General features: G+C 43.4%; 1 protein-coding gene across 1 annotated transcript; it reads left to right on the top strand.

The window, feature by feature from the left end:
• Positions 1–329: 329 nt before the first annotated feature.
• C1H3orf38 (chromosome 1 C3orf38 homolog) lies at positions 330–8,497 on the top strand. The gene is made up of 3 exons (XM_015645840.3): positions 330–488; positions 1,751–1,971; positions 3,417–8,497. Exons 1-3 carry the CDS (start codon positions 356–358, stop codon positions 3,990–3,992), a joined length of 930 nt encoding a protein of 309 aa, XP_015501326.1. The 5' UTR covers positions 330–355; the 3' UTR covers positions 3,993–8,497.
• Positions 8,498–23,188: the final 14,691 nt, after the last annotated feature.

Below are 23,188 nucleotides of genomic sequence, written 5' to 3'. Positions count from 1 at the left end.
TGCCGGCCCCAGGACAGGGATGTCACCCCTGGCTCCCGGGCACTGCTGGCTCACATCCACAGGCCATGCACCAGAACCCACACATCCCTTTCCATGGTGCTGCTCTCCAGCATCTCCCCAGGGCTCAGCACCACACCTTCAGGACGGGCTGGAAGGGAAGGATACCCTCAGTTACAAACTCTCCATATGTTTTATGATTATGTTTTTACGTATACGACACAATCCATACTACATTCAAGCCCGCCTCCTTGCGGCTTTGCTCCCCCGCGGCCGTTTTTCCGTGCGGAACTTCGGTGCCGGTCCCTCTTTCCAGCCGGCGCCCGGCGCTGCACCAGGCGCGCCCGGGAGGGCGGCCATGGCGGGGTCGGGGCTGAGCGAGCGGGAGCGGGCGGGCTGCCGCGACCTGCTGGAGCTCCTGCACACCGAGGAGCTGCTGGCGCTCACCGACACCGTCACCAACCGCCTGGTGCACCCGGAGAGCCGCCAAGGTGCGCGGGCAGCGCCGGTGCCGCTGGACCGGGGCCTGCCGAGCTGGGCCGGGCCCTGCCCCGAGCCCCGCGTTCGCTTCCCCGGGCCCGGCGGCCGCGGCGGGCGGGGCTGCCCGGGCGGGCCGGGGCTCGCAGGGCTCGGCCGAGCTCGGGAGCCCTCTCCTGCACAGCCCAGCAGCTCCTCCGGGGCTTGACTGCTCGGAGCTTGAGGTTGTTCAGGCCGAGGAAGTTGAGGTGGCGACGGGCTCGTAGCAGATCTTCAGCTCCACAAGTATCTTTTTCCTCTCAGAGCCCTGCAGTGAGCTGCGAGCACGGCTGTGCCAGTAGTGGTTAAAAGTACTGAAAGCTCGAGACTCTCTTGCTGTTGGCATCAGTCACTTTTGCTTTCAGGTTTTGAAAGGGTGAAATACGAATCTGCATTGAACTTAGTTTTTATTTGCAGTTGTGATCATCCACCATCACTTTGTTGAGATTTGTTTTGTAAGACTTAATTTTTTATGTGACTTACCTGAGGCCACTGGGTTTGTTGCCCTGATATACAATCATCCTAAAGCCTTGAGTATGTTTCATGTGATGTAACTAAAACCTGTAAAATTTGCCCAACACATTTTTTTAAAAGATTTTTTGCCTGTAGGTGTTTGTTCGTTATCTTTTTCCCCTACTTTTTGCAGTGGTTGTAGATTGCATTGAAAGATTTTTGTGTTTTCATTTAGCTTTTTCTTTCTGGATAGATTTGGGGGTTTTATAGGTCCTGTGTTAAGTACTAGCCTCAATTCAGGGGGGAACTGTCTGCTGCGACTGCTTTAAAAGTGAATTCAAGTTTGCCGCGTTTCCTCATTCTGCCACAGAGACTTGTAGCTGAATTTTGTTTATTGTTGCCATTCAGTGCACTGTTGTGCTAGGATGCATTTTCTTACGAACATGGGAGTTGTAATCACATTAGTGTGGAAATAAAACAGATTTAATTCCATTTCCAGCAGGCTTCAGGAAGGAGGTGGAACCTCATTTTCACAAACTACTGTGCATTGCTGAAACACCTCCCTAGAATTCTTGTCTGAGAAATATATTTGCAAGCCTTTGGGGTGTATTCTGTGTCTGATACGATGAGGCCAGATTTAGGTTTAGAGACAAACTTTCAGTCTCTTCCTGTCCTGTCACCTTGTCTTGTACTGTGTTTGGAGTTCAGGAGTTTAAGAGATAGCTTGGGTTTGGGGTTTTATTGTGAAAGAAGGTAACTCTGACTTCAGTTTCTTTCTTTGCAGAGGCCATTCATGCTATTCTGGTGTACAGCCAAAATGTGGAAGAACTTCTGAGGCGCAGGAAAGTCTACAGAGAAATCATCTTTAAGTATTTGGCGGCACAGGGAATCACAGTGCCTCCTTCTTCAGAGAAACACCTCCTCATCGAGCGTGTGAGGCAGCTCTGGAGCGGGCAGTTCACGGCACGAGCCTCAGAGCCAGGGCACAGAAAACCTCCTGCACAGGTGAGTGCTGCTGCTGGAAATCCTCAGGGTGCTCAGCATCACATTGCATCCACAGGATGACCGGTGCAAATGTGGCTCTGCACCTGTAGGAAGGTCCCAAATCTTTTCAGCTCTCGGTTGGCTTGGTTTTAGTTGGGTTTGTTTGTTTGGTTTTTAAATTACATCTGGAGGTGTCTGCTCTGTTTTCCACAGTATTTGAACTGTGGGGTCTTCTCCATGCTTTGAATTTTTAAATTGTCCTATAAGCTAAAATAGAAGATACTCACAAATAGTTTTGTGAGTGGGTTCAGGGACAGCTGAAAACAGAATGAATGGCACAGAAATCCTGCAGAGGCCTTTGTGATTTTAGCGAGTTTATATATTGATAAAATGTGAAGTTTCCAGCAGTGACAGGTCAGTGCCATTTGTTTTCCCTTGGGGTTTGTAACACTTAATACAGCGTAAGGAAATGTGTTTTGGCAATAATAGGTTATTTTGAAGTTCAACTCTGCCATTTAGCAAATCCTCGTTGTGTAATGAACTTTAAGGGGTTTATTTGTGGTTCTAATTGTGGTTCACCTTGCTTTAGTTCAGAGCCCTCGTGGGCAGCAGCCCCACCTCCTGGGCTGTGAGAGCTCTGTCCCTGTTGAGAACCTATTGCACTGAGCTTTTACTCAGGGATTAGCTGATGACAGCATTTAGCTGAGAATTGTTTTCAAAATAATCTTCTGTGTGTTTAATTCGAGGGAAAAAACAAAGGTTTCTCTTAGCAAAGTTCTGTGGTTGATGGTACATAAATGAAGTACTTAAAACACATTCATAAATTTAAAAGGAAGTCGGTGGATTTATTTATCACATACATCTTTCTTTGCATTTCTTTTCTCTTAATTCTTGTCTCTTCTTTCTTCATCACTTTGAAGAAGTGGGAAACCTGAAACTATGTAACAGAATTGGAAATTAATTTCAATTTGTGGTGAAACAAATACCACATTTCTATACAGAATTCTTCAATATTTTCATGCTTAATTACTTAATGCTTATAACACAATTTAATGCTTATAGACATTGATGTTAAACAAACTTGACATTTGATCTACTTCTAAAAACGTCTTACTGTCAAGTCATAAATACTGAGAAGTTCTACAAAGTAACTGTATATTTAGTTCAAAAAAATGTCACTTTATATCCTTCCCCTGCCCTTTTTCAGTGGAATCAGGATTTTTCTCTTTGTAAAGAGCCCAAGACGCTGAAGCACTTTCTAGGTATAATTCAAGGAACCTGTCTTGGTTCTCTACATAAGATAATCATGTTTGTAAAAATAAATGAGATTTTACTTTGGTGCTTCTCTTCAGACACTCTGGCTTAGAACATTTAAAAGGTTTAATATAAGTATGTGCATGATTTGATGTTTTTCTAAGTGATAATCTTGATAAACAGTTCTAAGAAAAAAATTTGCTTGACTGCAGAGTCACGGAAATGGACAGAAGTCACCACAAGATGACGTTGGTGGTCTAGGAGGAGAATTCTGCCAGTGGTATTTTGAACTCCTGAACTCTCAACACCCTTTGGGAGTAAAATCTGAAGAGACATGGGGACCACAGCATTTTTGGGAGGATGCCAAACTGAAGTTCTCTTACAACACTTTGGAAAAAAACATAGAACAATATGTGGGTGCAGACATGGTGAGCCTGCGCCTGCTGTCCTTGGTTAAAGAAGAATGTCTCCTCTTCAACCCAAATTTGCATTCCAGTGGCCTGAAATGTGCCATGTCCCCTCATGGATTGGTGCTAGTGGCAGTGGCTGGCACAGTGCACAGAGACAATGCTTGTTTGGGTGTCTTTGAGCAGATCTTTGGGCTCATCAGCTGCCCTGTGAGGAATAACACCTGGAAAATAAAACTGGTGAACCTTAAAATAGTAGGACAGAATGCTCTGGAGCCTGGGATGCAAATTGAAGAACCTTCCATAAAGTATGAGTTAAACCAACTGAGAGAGTTCTATGATGGGGATGAGCTGACTGTGTTTGAACCTCAGAAATTCTGAGCATTTTGTCACGGCTGGGTGAGGGACTGGGCTGTTGCTGCCATGCAGTTTCTCTTCTCTGAGTAAGATTTGCTGAGTGGCAAGTGGAGATACAGGGAATTAGCACAGGTGATGCTTGTGGGCACTTTCCAAGAGCTAACAAATATTTCATGGGTATTCCTTCAGGTGTTGCACTGTCATTAGAGTGGAGTTTGGTTATTCATATTACATTTAAATGTGGAATGGCAGCAGTGTGTAATGAGGCATTCACAAACTGCACATTCTCTTGAGGACACCAGTTGAAACTCTTACCTGAGCTGTAACAGGAAGTCTTTGCATCTGGCTTTTGAAATTTGGGACGGGTAAGTGTGTAAATGGGCATCTGAGTCCAAAGAAAACCAATAGAAAACTCAAAACACTGAATGGAGGCAGCTGCTGTGGGTGTTCTGAATGTGATTTAATGGGACAGTGCATGGAACTTGGCATTGTTGAAGATTTTTTTTTAACTTCTTTGCATTAATTGCTGTCCTTTTACCTTATGGTTCCAGTTTTGTCATGAGTACACACAAATTTTTCTGTCTGCATCCCCAAGCAGACAAGCTTGAGATAGTTGCCCACTTCTAGGACTGACTGTCTGGGATCAAGAACTTGATTTCAAAACTTGCAGCAACACTGTATGAACCAAATGCTCTGATAGTTATTTTGTATATAATGACAACAGAGTTCTTAATATAATAGTTGTGATTTTTGTATGTTTTTTCAAAATAAGTATTTTGTTTACTCTGAGCTGCTTTATTACAGGTACTGAAAGTCCATTTGTTACCACTGGGTGGTTACAATGATAGGTCATGCTAAGAAAAGTATTCAGTTACAATTATTGCCAATGAAAAACTTGATTTTTTTCTTACTCTGTTTATTTATAGAGAATTAGAGGTGAAATGAGGTGAAAACTTCTTTATCCCCATCTTGTTTGGATTGTTTGGGAGCTTTATTTTAATTTTCTGGCTTTACTGTTTAAAGTTTTGAAAACATAAACATTCCCTATAACTTAGCAGAAGCAAAAGAACTGTTCCCAGATTTTTCATGGTAAAGTGTGGCTGAGTGACAGGGAACAAGAAGGTTCAGTTTTGCACAGAATTGATGTTTATGAACAGTCTGAACCTTGCTTTCTCTTTAAAGTCATTTCTTTTCAAAGCAAAAGTTCAGCTACTGTGTTGGGATGTTCTTTCTCAATAAACACCTGAGTTGTGGCTTCTCATTTTTCTGTTGTTTAAAATACATACCCTTACTGAGAGTTAAAAATTCGATTTTGAAATCATTGACACAGGCAGAATTTTTTAAGAGCAGGAAAAACATTGACTGTGTGGTAAATGTGAGAAGGTAATTTTGGCTTAACCTTGACTTTAAGGGAAAAATTAGGATTTGTTTAAATGGAGTTGAAATTGTTTCTGGACTTGTTTAAACAGAGCTGGACAAGTTTCACAAAGCAGAATTATGTACAGGAGTGATTTCATCCCTCTTTTTAGATGCTTCTGTTCAGAGCTGAAGTAATTAATTGTTGATTTACTCTTGAAAGCACTGGACATTTTAATTGTATTTAGGAGACTGAAAAAAATTAAGTAAAATTTATTCAAAACTGTTATAATCCATTTTCCTCTGTTTCCTAGCATGACAAAAAATTTAATAACAGTTTCTTATGTCTATCACTACTACTGAAGCTGCAATGCTAAATTTGTGCTTTGTAGATTTCTCTCTGGTAAATAATTTGACAAAACACAAAATTGTTATTTGTGGCAAAGCATGTGGAACTTTCTGAATGTTAATCATTCAGAAGTTGTGTTCCCTCTGTGCTTTCTTTGTATGCTCCCCATGAAATGAAGTTTTTAAGTGTATTTAGGAATTTGTAAAAGATGTCTTCATCTGATTAGACTTTACCAATTTTTATTCTGCTGTTTTTTTCCTGTTGTAATTGTCTTTATTATGACAGGAAGTCTTTTATGTTCCCTTGTCACAAGGTGCTTCTGCTTCTTTCTGCATTGCTTGCTGGTTTTTTGCAATCCATTATCTGTCTCAGTAGCTTGTTCTTTTTCCCCTAAGAGTTAGATAAGGGTAAATTCTGCAAGCTGATAAAATTCTGTAAAAGGAGAAATACAGGCCTCCAGTAAAGATACCAACAACCTTTTGCCTTTAGCTCATGAAATGTACTTCACTTTTCAAGGCATTTTGAAGACTTACTGCAGCTTGAAAGTTTCTTTTCTTTTTCAGGGCACAAAGTAGAAATCTGAGGTTAAATGTGGGTGCAACTGCAGGAGTGATGACAGTGCTGTGAGCATCCCTGCTGCCTGCAGGAAATCCAGAGGCTTGCTGGAGCCTCAGCAGCGACAGGAGTGGCCTCTGGGTGACATCTGGTGGCAGATTCATCACTTTCCTGGAGCTGCTGTCCCCAAAAGACTGCAGAACAGGCTGCTTTATCCCACTCCTTGCTGGCACCAAAATGCCCTGAAATTGCCTGGTTCCCCCTTGCCTTGATCTAAAGGAAAGCTTAAAGGGAATCCCTCACCAGAATGAAAACTAAGAAACCTCCTATCTTTCCAGGATAAACTTAAAGAAATGACAAAAATACAACATTCATGTGGCGTGTTGCCAGGAGTAATTGCCCTTACAGAAACTCTTTAGAGACTTGGGTTAGAACAAAGCAGAGATTTTTGTGAAAGTGGTGTTTGTGCAGAGAGGCATCTGTTGGAAGGAGCAAGGGATGTGTAATTGCTGCAAAGCCACCTTTTCTCTGCCCTCTGAGAGCATAAATTGCAAGGGAAATAACATCATGTTGTACATGCTGCCATAAATCACACATTTTATAACCAGTAAAAGCCTGAGCTGCTCATCTGGATGAGGTCTGGGTGCCTTGCCAGCATTTTCCCACTTAAGAGTATTGAAAGGAAAGGGGGATTTTGAATAACTTGACTGTGATTTAACAAAACAGGCTCATCTTTGATATCTGAGCTTTCTTCCTCCTCAGCTGCTGAAGTCTGTTGTCCCAAATAATGGACAGGAGCAGCTTTCAGGTAAGGAATGCGTGAATAAACTGGGGGTCTTCCACCAGGAGAGGCTGCAGCACCTCCTTTGCTGTAAGAATCGTGGGATTGAGTAAAATTTGCAGGTGCCACATCCATACCTTGTTGGACTCTTCCAGGGCTGGAGATTCCATCAGCTTCCTGAGCAGCCTGTTCCAATGCCTGACCACCCTTGCAGTGAGGAGATTCTTGATAATATCTAATCTAAATCTCCCCTGGCATAATTTGAGACATTTCCTCTCTTCCTGTCTTGTTCCCTGGGAAAAGAGAATGATCCCTGACTTCACTACACTCTCTCTCAAGGTAGCCATACAGAGTGATAATGTTCCCCTGAGCCTTCTGGCTAAACAACCCCAACATCCATCAGCTGGTCCACATCAGACTTGTGCCCCAGACCCTTCCCCAGCTCTGTTCCCTCCTCTGGATGCACCTCAGGCCCTCAGTGTCTTTCTTCTGTTTCAGAAGCCTGTAGAAAATCAAGTGTCCTCTGAAGCAGCCTGGATAACTCTTAAGTGTTCTGTTTGAATACCATAGTATAATTCCAAAACAGCAATCCAAATATTTTGATTTTTTCCTCTTGGCAAATTGCAGAACCTCCCAAGCACAAGATAAAACATGTTCTTGAGTTCTGTCTTGACAAGCTCTCACTGCCCTTACTGAAAAGGTTATTTTAGATACCCCTGGTTGTCACTGGGTCATTTGGGTTGTGTGGACTGAGGTCTCTCTGGCTGTGTCTGGGTTTTTTGTCCTAGGGTGAGCCCTTTACAGTGCCCTGGGTGCTTCTGCTGCAGGAAACGTTTTAGTGCCAGTAAGGAGGCTGCTTTTGAGGGAAATGCTGTTTGCTGCCACACCCACAATCGCTGTGATCTGATTCACACTTCAGAGTGTTCACCCTGGTGCTCCCCTGGGACAGGATGGACCAGGGAGATCCTGTGGCCAGGCTATCCTGCTCTCTGTGAGGCACTCAGGCTGCAGGACCACCCTGGAGCTGGCTGGCAGCAAACCCCCAACACATTTAGAGATGTTGTGCTGGCAGCATCTCAGCAACAGCTGTTTCATGCTCCTGTTGCACAGCACTGTTTGCTAATGTAAACACAGCTTAAGGGTGATGAAAATGGTAATATGGCCTTCTTAGGATAAAATTAAATTAGTTTTCATCCTAATGTCTTCTTAAAATGTGTGTATATATATGTACATACATATTTTTAACAAGTCTTTCACTCAGTTTCTAGCATTTCCTTTGCAGGATTTATATTTCAAATGGAGTAATTGTCAGCTCCTCTTTAACAGCAATAAGCATAAGACATCATGTCAGTACTTGTTCATCTATTCCTTTTTCTCAGTTCATTAGTGTTATTTATTGCCTGGCTGGATTTTGAGTATTAATGAATTCTTCTCAAAGTTTGCATTTTTTATTGAAATAAATCGATCTGTTTAATATCTCTTCAGTAATTATGTGTATAGATATATTTGCACAGCGCCCCAGCTCTAACAAGATTAGTGGCAGGAAAATCCCATTCTGCAGATTAGCATGATGTATTGAGTTGAACTTTAGGATTTTCCTCTGGTGCTTCATTATGAAGGTTTATTACAGAAAAACACTTTGTCTTCAATTACTTGCTGGCTGATGTGCATCTAAAAGGCTCAGATGAGCAGTCATTTTTTTTCTCTGAAATTAGAAACATCATCTTATGAGACACAAACTCTTTAAATGCCACCATTAGAAATACATCTCATGACACTAAAAGGATCTCAGTATTTTCAGTTTGCAATTCAGTTTTCCATTTTGTCACATCTGTGGCACATCCTGACAGTGACCATGAGCTCCCAGCAATGTCTCCTGCATCTTCCAGGGGTTTGTCAGGCCCTTGCAGCTGCCCCTCTCTTTAAACGTGGCTGGGCTGGGGTGCTGTGGGTTCCTCTGGCTGCCTGCAGACCCATTTCTGCATTAAAACTTGTGTTGCTGACAGAAACGGATAGATAGCCGAGTGCCACGACAGCACAGATGACTTTGCAACTACTGTAATAACCATAAAAGTCTCCTTCCAGCTGTCTCCAGCAGCTGCTTTCCCCAGATATAACAGGCAAGGACTCTGCTGGAGGCAGGAGAACATCACACAATTTACTTGGAGCTCAGTCAGGGGTTAACAGCAAGGACAAAGGCTTTTCAGAGCAACAGAAGGGCAAATTCTTCCCTGGGTGAGCTGAATTTCAGTGCTGGTCTTCCATGTCATTGACCCAGACTGGGACTGTGTTATGGATCTGCCAGGTTCTGTAGGAGCCCGCAAGGGCTGGTTTGTCACTGGCAAGGCTGCTCCTGCTTCAGCCCAGGATGCCACCCCTTTACAGCTGGCTGGGAAACAGGAGCAGTGTCAGTGGCGACAATAAAACCACTAGATCATGAAATTAACATGTTAAAAACATTCTAATTCAAACACTGTTAAGAGTTTCTGCATCGAGGAGGAAACCACCCACAAGAAACTTTGCACTTTGAGTGCAAACATTGTGTTTTCCCTAAAGGTTTTACAGATGGAACAGAGGGTTTGGACTACAACCTAAAAAAGTTGGATGCTTCTAGGCTATAGCTGACAAACTTTGGCAGAAGGCTGACAGTACTAAGCATGATGGATAGAACTTTTTTAAACCCTGGCATGGAAAATACCTGGCTGTGGGCTCCATGGGGAGAAGCTGGTGTGTGGATGAGCCCTTCCAGTGGTTCTGTGACACAAGGAGACAGCTCTGCAGCCCTCTGGAAAAGACCACTCACCCTGTCCTCCACAGGACCTGGGAAGAGGTAAATATGTCTGCTTATCCTAAAATGTGTTTCTGGGACTTGTGTGATTCCACATGTGGGAAGTTGCTGAGCAAAAGTGTCCTGCCTCTTGCTTACATCATGTCAGCTGTGATTTCTCATGTCCTGGCAGCCGTAAGTGTAAGTTTAATTAGTAACTATGCCATGTTTCAGTTACATGGAGGTGGTGTGGTTACCTGGGATAGTTCCTTGTGTCTGATTCACTTGGAGTGCCCTAAATCTGGACTTTTCATCAGAAGGCACATGTTCTACTTCCCTGTGTGCTCCCCTGGCCTCCTGCATCCTGGGCAGGGCTGGAGAGAATCAGAGGCTTTGTATTTCCATATCTGCTCACAGTAACTAGAGCATTACAAATTAGGGAATGGGCTCAAAATTAGTTTTACTTCTTTTATCTTTTAGTTTTCACCCTTTTTACTTTGAAATTCTGAGCTCCTCATTTCATTAACAGATTCCTTCTGCTCTCAGTGTCCCCACAAGATAGAAACACAGTCCATATTGGGAAATCCCTAACATTTTCAGTGTGCAAAAGGAAAACGGTGCTGCTGGAAGGTTGTTCCCCTTTTCCCAGTCCCAGTGATTGCTTAAATAAAAGTTTAAACAAAAAAGTTCAATCAAAACACCTTCAATGTCTATTTTTAACCTGGGAAATCCTGGATCTACTGCCTGTAGGTATGTTTTTTGTAGTATTACGGTTTTTAAACAGAGGTAAAATTGGGCCAGAAAAGTATGGCTACAGATCCCAGGTCAAAAGTGAAGGGCTGTTGGATTGAATTTCTATTTGTAACTACTTTTGCTACTACTTTTTTTTTGTGATGTAGTTTGACCTCTGCAGGTAAAAGTTATCTGATGAATTGCGTGCTCCTGAGTGGTATTCAGGATGTTTTAGTTTCAAATTCTTTCATTCTTTCAATGTGTTTGTGGCCTGTGTGCTTTTCTATGTCTTTTCTGTCTTCCTGTATCTCTCTCTCTCTTTCTTCCTCTTATAATTCCCCCTTCTTGGAGCATTTTGAGTAACTTGACATCAAATGGGCTTAAAGTTTGCTAAGGAGTGAGCCAAGTTAAAATGGAAACAAAGTGGCAGAATAATGTCAAAGTGGCAGAATGTCCTGAGGGGACAGGGACCCACCTTAGGGTGAGGGGATGCGCTCTCTGCTCGGAGCCCTGGGGAGATGCAGGGGCCAGGAAGTTTGGTCTGCTGGTTACAGACAGACACTTCAGGAGAACTGACAATCATATAAAACACTCTAGCAAGAATTGGAACCTTCATTTTGAGAAATCAGGGGACAGAATATTTTCCAGCTCTTCCTTCCCTGTGGCTTTTTCATACTTTTGAATTGACACATGAGCTGAGGTTTGGAATCTCTAACGTGTGGGAGGAGCATGGTAGGGTTTTTTTTGTTCTTGGGGTTATTTTTCACTTTTTTAAGCTTTGTTTTGCGTCAGGACATTGTACAGTCTACAGAGACACAACTCAGACCTGGCAAAGTTGTGCTGATGCCTTTGGCTGGTGTTAGCTCCAGCTGAAGGATGGGAGGGGGATGAAGTGTTTGCTGAGGAAACAGATTTTTCAGGCAAAGTCCTGTAGGAAGAGCTGTGAGTTAGGAACACTGAGCTAAAACACTTTATTCTATTTTTATTGGCTAAGTCCAACCAGAGAGAGGTGATAGCTTCCAGCAGTGCTGATGTGTAGGAGGTGGAGGAGAAATAGTGTTCTTCTCCACCTCTAAGGAAGAAATGGATCAGAGGGAGCACACTGGCCCATTTTGCTGCGCTCCTACCTCTGTTCATGGGTGTGTAGATGAAAATAAAAAGGTTTTAATTTGTTGTTGAACTGTAGATACAAACTTGCAGCAGTGTTCTCTTAAGAAAATAAGTGCATGGGTTTTGTTGTGAGGAAAGCTTTTAGGAAAACCTCAGGTCTGAGAAATGGCACTTGGAAAATCAAACTGCAATCCAATGAAGGCAACTCTATAATGTAGCTATAACTCATTATGAAAAATACAAAGTAAATCAACAGGTTCATCCACTGTTACTAAACCATGTCTCAGAACTGGGCAGGTTTCTGTGTTGTATTTGCTTGGTAATACCAATGACTGAATTCTGGTGTGATCAATGACCTTGCTCAAAATTTACACTGCAAATCACTGTATAATACATAATCTCCTCAAGTCTCCTTCCTCTGTCAGGAGGTGGTGATGGTGACAAAGGATTAAAAAAAATAAAAATAAATTGGTCATTTACTAGGCTTCTTTCTGCTCCTTGACATTATTTTCCAAGACATCAGTGGCACTGAATGTGGCTCTTGGGGACACGTAATGGCAATACAGAAGCAAAAGCAGCTGCACAGGGAGTTGGTGCTGAGGAATTGAGGCAATTAGGAAAAGGTGGTGCTAGAGCTGGGTTGAGTCAGATGTGAAAAAATGGCACCCTCACATCACCCTGAAATGTGATGGTATCAGCGATCATAGGCAGAAAAGATGAGTTTCTCAAACTGGGCAGCTTCCAAAAGATAGGAAAATATTCAGAGGTAAAAATCAGAATTCCAGCCAGCATTCAGCTACATAGCTATTCAGAGCTGAACTTCACAACAGCTGCACTTAGAATGCTGTTTTGCAGATCTAACGCTTGCAAGATGCGGAAAATAAAATTCAGGATGAATTTTAAGAACGCAACAGGAATAACCAGTGTGGCAGATGTAGATTTAGGGTATTCTGCACTTTCTGAAGGATTTGGTTTTAATGTGAAGCATGTACCTTCACACTCCGTAACATGTGCTCTGATTCCCTGACAGATTTGTTCTGCACAATCCCGCTGGAATATTGGCACTCACACCATCTATAAACAGACAGTCAAGGTTTGTGTCTGTCAGGACTGGACTTCATTTTATTTACTGCATGGTCTTTGGGGGTGGGAAGAAAGGGAATTAATCAAAAAAAAGCACGCAATTCTCCCTTCCTCCTTCCCTTTATTTATTTATTTTTGGGACTTGAAAGCTCTCAGAACTCCTCATTATTCCCAGGGTTCATTTTTTATTCTTTTTCCCCAGTAGGAAAGCAGCTGATCTCAGCAGGTGAGGGGCAGGGCGATGAGCTGTTGGAGACAAAAGGCATTTCCAGAGATCATCACAGGGATAAGGGCTCCTCTGGTGATTACCAGAGCTGATGGGGTGTAGGGGACAGGGTGCAGAGGAACTGGGGTTCTGGGGGAGGAGGGTGCAGGTAGAGGGTGCAGAGCAGGAATAGGCACAGGGCATGGGCTTCCAGAGGCCCAGAGGAATTTGCTTTTCTCCATGGAATGTGTTGTCCCTGAGTGCTGTGCAGGGTATTTGTGGGAATGCCTCCCCTCTGGCAGATTTAATGCCAGTGGAAATAGCTGTGTTTCCTTGTGATGTACAAGCGGTGTTTCCATGTGGGATACTCTATGTGCCCCAGCCTGTCAGTAATGAAAAACCCTACAAGCAGGAGGCCCTTAATAGTAGTGTTGGAAATGATACCGAGTTGAAAATGTTTTTATGTAACTTTAGTCAGGGGTTTTGTTTGCCTTTGCCCCAGGGGAAGGGAATTTTAAGTTTCTTTTCAAAGGACTGTTTTGGCACTCAAGGCCCGATGAGCTGAAGGTCTCAACAGACTGGGAGTAGCACAGAAGATACACAAAGGATAGCAACCATCAACCACCACCAGCTCCAAACAACACCCCTGGCATGGTCAGAGACACCTGGTCTGGAAAAACCTCATAAGAGAACCAAGGAATGAGAACCTAATTAACATCAAAGGTGAAGAGATCGATAACCAAAGGAAACCAAATACTAAGAACTGTGTATCTTGGGGCCAATGAACATTGAACCAATGAATTTCTATGGATTTTGACTCTATAAGTATACAAAAAATCTCATAAAATTGATGTGTGACACGGAATGACCTCCTCTGCACAGCCTGGGCCATGTGTGGATGAAATGTTTTCTGTTGCACATCCTGGCCAGAATAAAGTAATGCCTTGGTTCTCTAACACTAAAATGTTGTTGGAGTTTTTGTTTTTCCCACAGTTATGGAAACAGCAGGGAGACAGCTCAAAATGACACGTATTACAGATAACTGAGAAACTCCTTCAGGGCCAGTGTAGTTCATGACCACCAGCACAGAACAGTGTCAGACATTCACTCTGAGGACAGGAAAAGTAACAGCCGGCACAACGCTGGTGACAATCTTTTCTTTTGCAGGCAGCAATCTCTAGAGGAGAGTCTTCTAGTTCAATCGAAGTAAAACAAGCAGGATTACAAAACTTCAGTGGCAGCGTTAAAGCTGGGATAGGAAACTTCAGCGGGAATGAGAAAGCGAGGGGTTGAGAAGGGATCGGTCCCCTCCTCTCAGGGTGATGCTTACCCGGGATTTAGCTAGCTGAGCCACCAAAGCTGAGCCGTAAAGGCGTCCAGAGCTGCGAGGCGGTGCCGGGGAGGGCTCGGCAGGGCGGGCCGAGCTCTGCCGAGCTCTGATGCGGGCAGAGCCCCCGGCGCCGCTCCATCCGCACTGCGCTCAGCGGCCGCGTTGCGGCGCTGTTGCCCCGCGGTGGCGGCGCGGCCACCGCGCTCCCGGCCCGTCCCTTCCCGCCGCCCATCCGCGGGAAAAACGCAGGAAAGGCAGGAAAGAGAGCCCGCCCGTCGCCACGGCAGGAGGGGACGAGCCCCGCAGACAAGTGCCACGGGATCCATGGTGGATACCGTGCTCTGCTCCACCCGCACGGGAGGGATCCCGGCGCAGCGTCCAGTGCGGATGGCAGCTCCTGGCCCGGCCAGGTGGCACCTGGCGCTGTGTGCCCTGTCCCCGTGGCTCTGGAGCTGCCCCGGGCTGGTTTAGCATCGCATTTGGCACTGCCCTCCTCTCCGGCCCCGCTTGGCCTGAAGCAGGAACCACGGCGGTGCTGCGAGGAGCGGCCGCCTACCGCAGTCAGATTTGCTGGCTAAAACCAGGTTTGGCCTGGAGTCTGGGCAAACTCCTGGATGGGGTTTCCCCGGGGTACAGCCGTCGTTCCTTGAGCAGCACGCATCGGGCACGCTGAGGAGGCGGCAGGAAAGCTGATGGTGACGCTCGTGGCATGCTGTGATGAAAGCCAAGAGGGGAGTTTGGATGCTGAGGTGACAGGGAAGGGCTTGGGGTCGCCAGTAAAGTTGCAGAGTGAAGATATTCCCGACAGCAGTGCCCGCTTCCCCTCCTGAGGGACACTGTGGGGAAGGCCAGATCCGGCTCATGGCTGGAGTTGGAAGAGCAGCAGTACCAATATCGGTCATTTCATCCTGGCTGGAACCCTGACTATACAAAGCTTTATTCTCACTCTGTGCAAGGGTGTTTGCAGCTCAACAAGTCTTGCTCAGGTCTGCAATAACTTGTGATGCAGGGAGGACACCCTAATCCTGATCTGAAAAACTTAAACAAAACCTAAACTGCCCAGCTTCACCCCCTGGCAGTTCATTTCAGGAGGTAGCTGTTAAAAATGTGTCTTCGCTTCTCATTTTCAATGGCCTGGATTTAGCTGTCAGCCCCTGCCTGGGGTTATTCCTCTCCCTGCTAGACCCAGTCACCCTTCCTAGAGCGATAGAACCGAGGGCTGTTTGCATTAGGGATGTGTTGCTGGCCAAAAAACCTCGGGCTCAAGTTTGTTTCCTTTGTGAAGAAACAATGTCTGTGCTGTTGGCGATCCCCGTCCCACTGAAAAACCCTCTTCCTACTCCTGCTGTGACGATGACAGGCTCCAACCTGGGACAAATCCATGGGAACAGTGGTCCGGAGGGCAGTGGCTCAGTACTTTCACACTGGAAAAGCAACATTTGCTGGAGAGAGTGAGGAGATTTTACCTTGGCTCTGGCCCACAGGCTTTCTTCAAAATATCCCTTTCACATGGAAATTCCTGCCAAGTGAAGATTGCTGGCTCTGGCTGGCATGTCAGCCACGGCAAGAGACACAAAGGTTCTGTATCTGTCCAAATACGTGACACAAAGGAAGGGGAAGGGGTTTGTTTTGTGCTGGATACTGTAATCAGCCATCAGTGTGCAGGGAGTCTTTGTGGCAGAGCTGGGAGAAGGGGGAGTGGGTATAGGAAAAGAGGGCTAGATTTATTAACATTAATTCCAAACAATCAGTTTTCTGCGGAAGTCAGCACTGCTGATCTCAAATTTCCCTGCCTCAGAGTCACTTCTTGAGTCCCTTGCCTGCTCCATGGCCAAGAAAACACACCTGCACTAACTCTGCTGCACGTAATTTATTGAGCCACTTTTACCACAGTGCTTTTTTTGTTCCCCATCACCAGCAAAACAAGAGTGACTCCTAGCATGGCCATCCTACAGGTTGGTGTTTAATCAGCATTGCACTGTTCAAACAAGGCAGGTGCTGATCTGTGGTACAGCAGTCCCTGTCTGCATTTTGACTGCCTTTGAAGGTTGGCCTACAGTAAATTCCCAGATTTTTCTAGGAAATCAAATCATACTTTTGTGAAAGAAAGTTAAAGACAGAAAGGCACCACTTGGTCTCACCTTTCTTACCCCAAACCAGACAATCAGGCACTGAGTACCAAAAGCATATTGCAGATTCCCACCTGAGCTGTCTGATGTCTGCAACATCTCACAAGAACCTTGAAATTTCCCTGGAAAAAGCAAGTTATGTATTAAGAGAAGAAATCCAGTCTGTGGTAGACTCTCACAGTGCACCTGACAGTGCAGAATTATTGCAGCATGAGCAAGGGTGAAACTAGGAGTGATTCACCCCTTCTGAACCTGTTCAGAGATTCCAGGCATCTGGAAACTGAACTTCTTTTTCTCTGTGGATCTCTGTATTTTGTTGTACAGCCATTTCCACCACGTTATCAAGCTGGAGCTGTTGCAGCACAGTTTCCTCATCATCCTTCTTGAAAGGCCTTTTGAAAACTTGTATTTTCTTAGAAACTTTCAAATGGTTGCTTTAAAATTTATTCATGAATTAGTGAAGGTGATAAAAAAGTGCAAAGTGTTGCACCGGAGCTTTGGAAATTGCAGACATGAGACCTCAGAGCCCCTTGCAGTGCCTAAAGAGGGCTTATATAAAAAAAGGAGAGAGACTTTTGCATGGACAGACAGTGCTAGGACAAGGGGAAATGGTTTTAAACTAAAATAAGAGAGATTCAGGTGGGATATTAAAATAAATTCTTGACTGTGAGGGTGGGCAGGCCCTGGCACAGGGTGCCCAGAGAAGCTGTGGCTGCTCCTGGATCCCTGGCAGTGTCCAAGGCCAGGCTGGATGGAGCTTAGAGCAACCTGGGGTAGTGGAAGTTGTCCCTGCCCATGGCAGAGGGTGAAACTCCGTGAGCTTTATGGTTCACCCAAACCATTCCATGATTCCATGAAGTTACTACAATGTGATTTTATGCACACGTTGACTTTAAATTAATTTATTTATTCTCTCCTTGAAATTTCTATTGTAATTTTTTTTCTAAGTCATCCTGAACCAAAAGAAGAAGGCTTATTTTGAAACTTTGGTTTTTAATGTATAATTTTCCTCTCTTCTTTCTGGAATACAAAATGAATTTTATTCACATCTCACTTCAATTCTGTGGATATCTGGAAATTTATGGGGAATGAAACCAGAGCTATTGAATTTCAGTGTATTTTAAGTATCTGTCAGCATCAGCTTCTGCTCTTTCCTACAGGCTTACATGGTGCTGTGTCTCCAAGGGCAGCTTGCAACAGGAGAACTCACCACACCTGAAACCTTCCTGATAAGGAAAGACAAATGTTAAAGGGCTTGGTTCTTTTCCTCTTTTCTGCTTATTCTCTGCTTCTAGGAGCTCTCTGCTATCCTCATTTTTAGGCAAATGTGCCTTACCCTATTTCTGTCACTCACATTTCCTTCCCTCTGTGCTGCTCACCTCCTTGTGAAGCCTTAAATATCTCTTTTGCTTCATCTCACTGTTCATTAGATATTTAGGCATCTTCCAGCTACTCCATCTGGGGTTTTTAATTGGAACAAGGATGCCTGAGGGTGAAAAGAGGAAAAGAGAAGATGAGGGAGCAAGTAAGGTGTGGGTAGGGCAGAATACAGATTTTTAACAGCAGGGAGCGAAAGGAGCTTCCCTGCAAGCAAGCAAGAGGAGGGGAAAGAGCTAGGAGGGAGCCAGGTGAGAGCCAGGTGAAGGGAGTTTAAGAAATCCTGATTAGTTAAGGTTTGTAAAATGCTGCTGAGGTGGCAAAGTCATCTGTATATGCTGATCTACTAATCGTTGTTTTGTGGAGTATCCTGGTTCATGAATCATGGGGGATTAATCACAGATGACTTATCGATAGCCAGGGCTGATGGGAGTGCAATATGAAAAATAGGCAGCAAAGGAGGCTTTTCCTCTTTTCTGGAGTAGAAGGGGACTTTACTTTGAGAAACTTTTAGAAGATTCCCTTGAGTGGAGTGAGCCTTTCCCCCAGCAGAAGAACACGCTGGTTGACCCTTGTGCGCCTCTTGCCGTGGTTCAGAGAAGGTTGGTGACAGTTCCTCTCTCATTTCTGTAGTGTTTTATAGCAATATCAGATGGAATAACAAAGAGAAAGAGCATTGCAAGAACCCTCAAACAACCCTGCCTCGTGGTACATCTCACTTCAGATGGTACAAAAATCTCATCCCACGTGGTTTGTGTGAATTGAATATAGAGACTGGGGCAAAGAACAGGTGATGAGAACATTTTTGTGTGGCCTGATGGCCACCCCCACAGTCTCTGTGAGCTGGTATTTCAGGTGTCCAGCTGGGTCTGGTATCCAGAAGTGGCATGATAGTAGCAGTGATGGCCAGGGAGAGAGAGATTACTGCTAGAAGGAGCCTGTTTGGTCGTTTTTAGAACTAGTGTTTGTTTGTGGTGAGGTATTGCAGCAGAAATTAAAAGTCAGTGATGGTGTCAGATGGAGGGATAGAGTTACTCCTTGCTGGCTTGGTCTTGGTCATGGTGAAAGTTGTCTCAGAAGAGACCTGACAATCAACAGCTGTAGCAGCTTTTGTTCTCCCTGTCTGGCAGGCTTGTGGGCCTGAGCTAAGTTATTTTGAAATTATTTAGTGTTGGTGAGTGTGAGTTGGTGAGGCATTTTTTTCGTTATCTGCCTTTTTTGGAAATGATTACAGACTCTGTGTTTGTGCTTTTCTATAGGTGGTGACTGAAAAACCTCAGTGCCTTCTTTCTGGCCTCTGATAAGTGTCTTCAAAAAGTCCTGGTGCTCTCTTCTCTCTCCTGCTCCCACACCCTGGTTTATCTACTCTCTGAGTAACTGTAATTACAAGTGGTATTGCTCAAGGACAAATCAATCTCCTTTTTAAACACAGGCAGGACAGAGAATCACTTCTTGTTTTAAGAGAGAAATCAGAGCTGAAACTTGAATGCTGACAGGGCTGTTAGGAGCCATGCTGTCCTTTACTTGCTGCTTTAATGTTTAAAGCACAGGAATGATGTGGACCTTCATCAGCACTTCAGTGGCAACAAGGGGAGAAAAAAACCTCAGCCTTTGCTCCTGTCTGTGACTTTCTGTTCATGCTTTCTTCATTCCTGTGATGCCAGCAGCACTGCTTCCTTGTCTGATTCCAAGGAGCTGTGAAAGGAAAGATGTGTGTTTGGGATATCCTGGTGATTGAGGTTCTCCCCCTGTCCCTGAAGAAACCTTGCCTCTTTGGGGGAAAATCCTAACTATGTTAAAGCAAAACAATGAACTGTGGATAACATAGTATTCAGAAGGATTGTGGCAGAGCTGTTTTAATTTTGGCATGTGTAAAGGTGAAATTGGTGTAATTTTCAGGGAGTGGAGAGTGAATATTCCTCTTTGAAAATAACAGATGCAGGACTCTTGAGTCATGACCAGAACAAGGATGTTGGGAGCCCCCTAAGCCTCCTTGCTAGGGAACAGCCCTCAGTTCTCTGTGTCTACTGGCAAAGAAGGGCATGTGAGGAGTCCCAAAAGCCCGAGATATCCTGTCATGGCAGAAAGGCCTTCCCTGCTGCAGCTCTGGCTCAGCAAATAAAGAGCATCTGCAGAGAAACACTCCCTGGTGTCCTGCTAATCTGCTCAGTCTGCACTGCAGAGGGGAACCCTCAGCTGTGGGTCTGGCCAGTAGACATCAGCTGAACCATCTTCATTTTATTTGGCTGTGAGATAAAACTGGGAAGTGTCCAGTGTGTTTCTCTCTCTGTGGTGCAGTGGAGATGCTCATGGATGGTTTTGTCCCCTTGAAGTGCTGATGTTGTAAAATGCAGCATAAAATGCTCTTCTGTTTTACAGTGACACAAGGCTCTGTGGGTTTAGCAGTAATGTTTTGAGCTTTGTTTTTTCAAGGAACAAAATAATAATACAAGATCTCTGTTCTAGTTACTATGGATGGGAAAGTCACTGGTCTCTTGTTTCTATAGTTGCTATCCAAGCCTGAGAGAGTAATTTTCAATTATTGTGTCTTCTCCTGTTATTGTCTTTGAAAGCCACTGTTTTCTCATCTCTCCATTCCAAAGACAATATAGGGCAAGGACAAAACTAAGGATGCTGGGCTGGTGGGAAACAGGGAGGATTTGGGCACTGATGCCCAAACACAAATATTAAGGTGAGTTTGGATGCAGGAGCTTAACCTAAGCAATCTATCAGAGTAACCTTTGGGATGGGCTGGCTGCTGGAAAAATGAGTTTCACAGGTAGACTGTGTAGTGGCACCTCTGCTGTCCCACAGGTTGCCTGTCCTACATACTCTGACCTATATAGTAAAAGCTCAACCAAGTTTTACACAGAACACACTTTTCCCTGTCATGTGGGAAAACAGATTCTTCACTAAGTTCTATTTGTCTGGAAAACCTGAATTTGCTTGTGCCAGTTGCTTCTGTGGCTTCCTGGAGCTGAAATCTACCTGGCTCCTGAGCTTCAGCAGATCCTTTAGGACTTTCCTAGTAGGGACTCAGCTGAGATATTTTAATATCATGTGTTTACAAATATGTGCTGAAAAATGTGCAGCTTATTCTCACTGACCACCCTCCTGTCCTTTCTCCCACTCTTTTATGTGGAAGCAAAACACTGCTAAAATAGCAAAATCTGTAGGATTTAGCTTGAAAGGTGGTTTGGATTCTGTGCTTGGCAATAACACCTTTAGACTTGTGTTTTTCCTGCCATCTTCTAGAAAATTATTCTTACCTCAAAATATATATTTATTAATAGAAATGCTCATCCTGATTAATTTCTAAAATGGAAATAAATGTCACCAGAATTTCTCCACATCAGAGTATACACACAGGCATTTTTAACTGTTGCTTTACGTGCTCATGCTATTTTGAGGGAAATACTATTTTGAGTATGGGTTTGAGTTTTTTTCTTTTGGGGAGGGCTCTTTTACAGGAATGCTTCAGGATTTTTTTTTCTTTTAACTTTTTTAATATTTAGTTACATAAAAATGGAGGGAGGAATATACTAAGGAAGAAGAGGTAAATCTGTAGACTTCTTGAAGGTTTCCCCACTGTCTTAAGAGGGATCAGGATTTAATCTCAGATAAGTGTTGTGGCTTTTGTCCTATCCCCACAGATTCTTTTCTATGTTTAAAAACAGTTATTGAATCTTCTCTTGGATCTGTATATTCTTTCTTTCTCCTTGTCATATATCACTGAGGGAGGAAGGGAGCAGAACTTTATAAATTGAAAAAAAATTGCATGGACATCAGTAATCTACTTTTTTTCTTTCTGGTATTTCACAGGGAAATATCCCTGGAATGCTTTTTTCTCTGAAAAAGATGATTTGAACCTAAGTCAAACTTCTTCTGTAGCATGTGTAAGAGACACAAGGAGCTGATCATTATCCATCTGTTCTGCCACAATCTTGGTCAGCCCAGACCTGCAGTTTCACTTATTTCAGGTCATTTCCATGGTCTGCTTTATAACTCATTTTATTTCACTTACACAGAAGTGTAAAAAATTAATATCTTTCAGCACAATTGGTCTGGTGCAGAATAATTAAAATAATACCAAAAATTGCTACCTGTTAAATTTGGATGAATTTTTTTCAGCTTTTTTTTTTCCCCCCACTGAATTTCATGTATTTATTCTGGATTTGGAATTAGCAGGGTCTGAAGTTAACCTCTACTTGGGTTTTAAAGGATGATGCAGCCTCAGGCCTCCTTAAAAATTTGTTGCAGGATTAGGGCAGTTTGATTTTGTAGTAGGAAATCTTTGGTCTTTTAATTTGATATACATCAGTGGATTTCTGGGACCAACAAACCAAGCTAAGAGAAAAATGTCTAGGCAAACTTTAGTAACTTGGAACATGTTTTAACAGCTCATGGATATGAATGTTCAGCTGCTCATCAGTAATTTTGCAGAACTTAGGATGTATAATTGCTTTAACTCTTTGCTTCTCTATTTAATTATTTCCTAAACCACTACTGGTGTGCCTTCTTGTATGTTTGGCTATTTTTTAAATTCTGGATGTATTTCATGGACAGATCCTGTGTAATTTGCTGTCCTAATCTTCAGACACAATCAATGTAGTAGAGCACAACAGGAAATGCTGCCTCATCTTCACTTTCACAATGATAAAGCTTTTTGACCTTCCTAGTATTTAACTTCTGTCTTTTCCCTCAGATTTTTTCAGTGTGAAAGCTTTTTTTTTTTTTTTTTCTGGGAGAGAACAAGGAGGGAGGGGAATCTTGGAATTAAGACCATCCCCCCATCTAAACCCGTGTGCCAAATGCTAACACAAAAATGAATTAATTGCTTTAAGATAAAATTAGTCTTTGATTGCAAACATGTTTGTCATACAGTGCTTAAGTCACAGTCACATTTATTGATGGGAAGTGATGAAAGACAAGGTTAGTCAGTGCAGACTTTGTCATGAAATTGCAATTTTATTAATGGATGCAGAACCTTATTATTGTTTTCCAGAATATGAAAAAAAAGGCAGAGTATCTATGGCTGTGAGTGATGGACAGCTCACTAAGCTTTCATATAATTTGCTTAATTTCAGTAGGATTTGTACAGTAAAATTCAGTGTTTGTATGTGAGGTATGTGAGGCTCTTAGCTTTGTACTTGGAGAACAATGATAGATGTATTGGCATTCCCTCTTTGGGAAAGGCAAAAAAATGTGTATCAAGAGTTGCATAAAAATGCCAGTAATTTGGAGAAGTATAAGCATTTTGTGACTTTTGAGCTACAAAATAACATCTCTAAATCCTTAAGTCCCAAAGGAAAATATTTTTTAAAAGGGGATTTGCCTAGTGGGAATTAAAAAAAAATAAATTTCTTTCTCTGCCACAGATTGGACCAGAAGCAAATGCTGAAGAGGGAGCTCATCATTATTCTCTCTTCTAAAAGAAGAGAAAATT

The sequence above is a fragment of the Parus major genome, chromosome 1, assembly GCF_001522545.3.
Source record: "Parus major isolate Abel chromosome 1, Parus_major1.1, whole genome shotgun sequence".
Lineage (NCBI taxonomy): Eukaryota > Metazoa > Chordata > Aves > Passeriformes > Paridae > Parus > Parus major.
The sequence above is the reverse complement of the archived record's forward strand: the minus strand, read 5'-3'. Positions and strand labels throughout refer to the sequence as shown.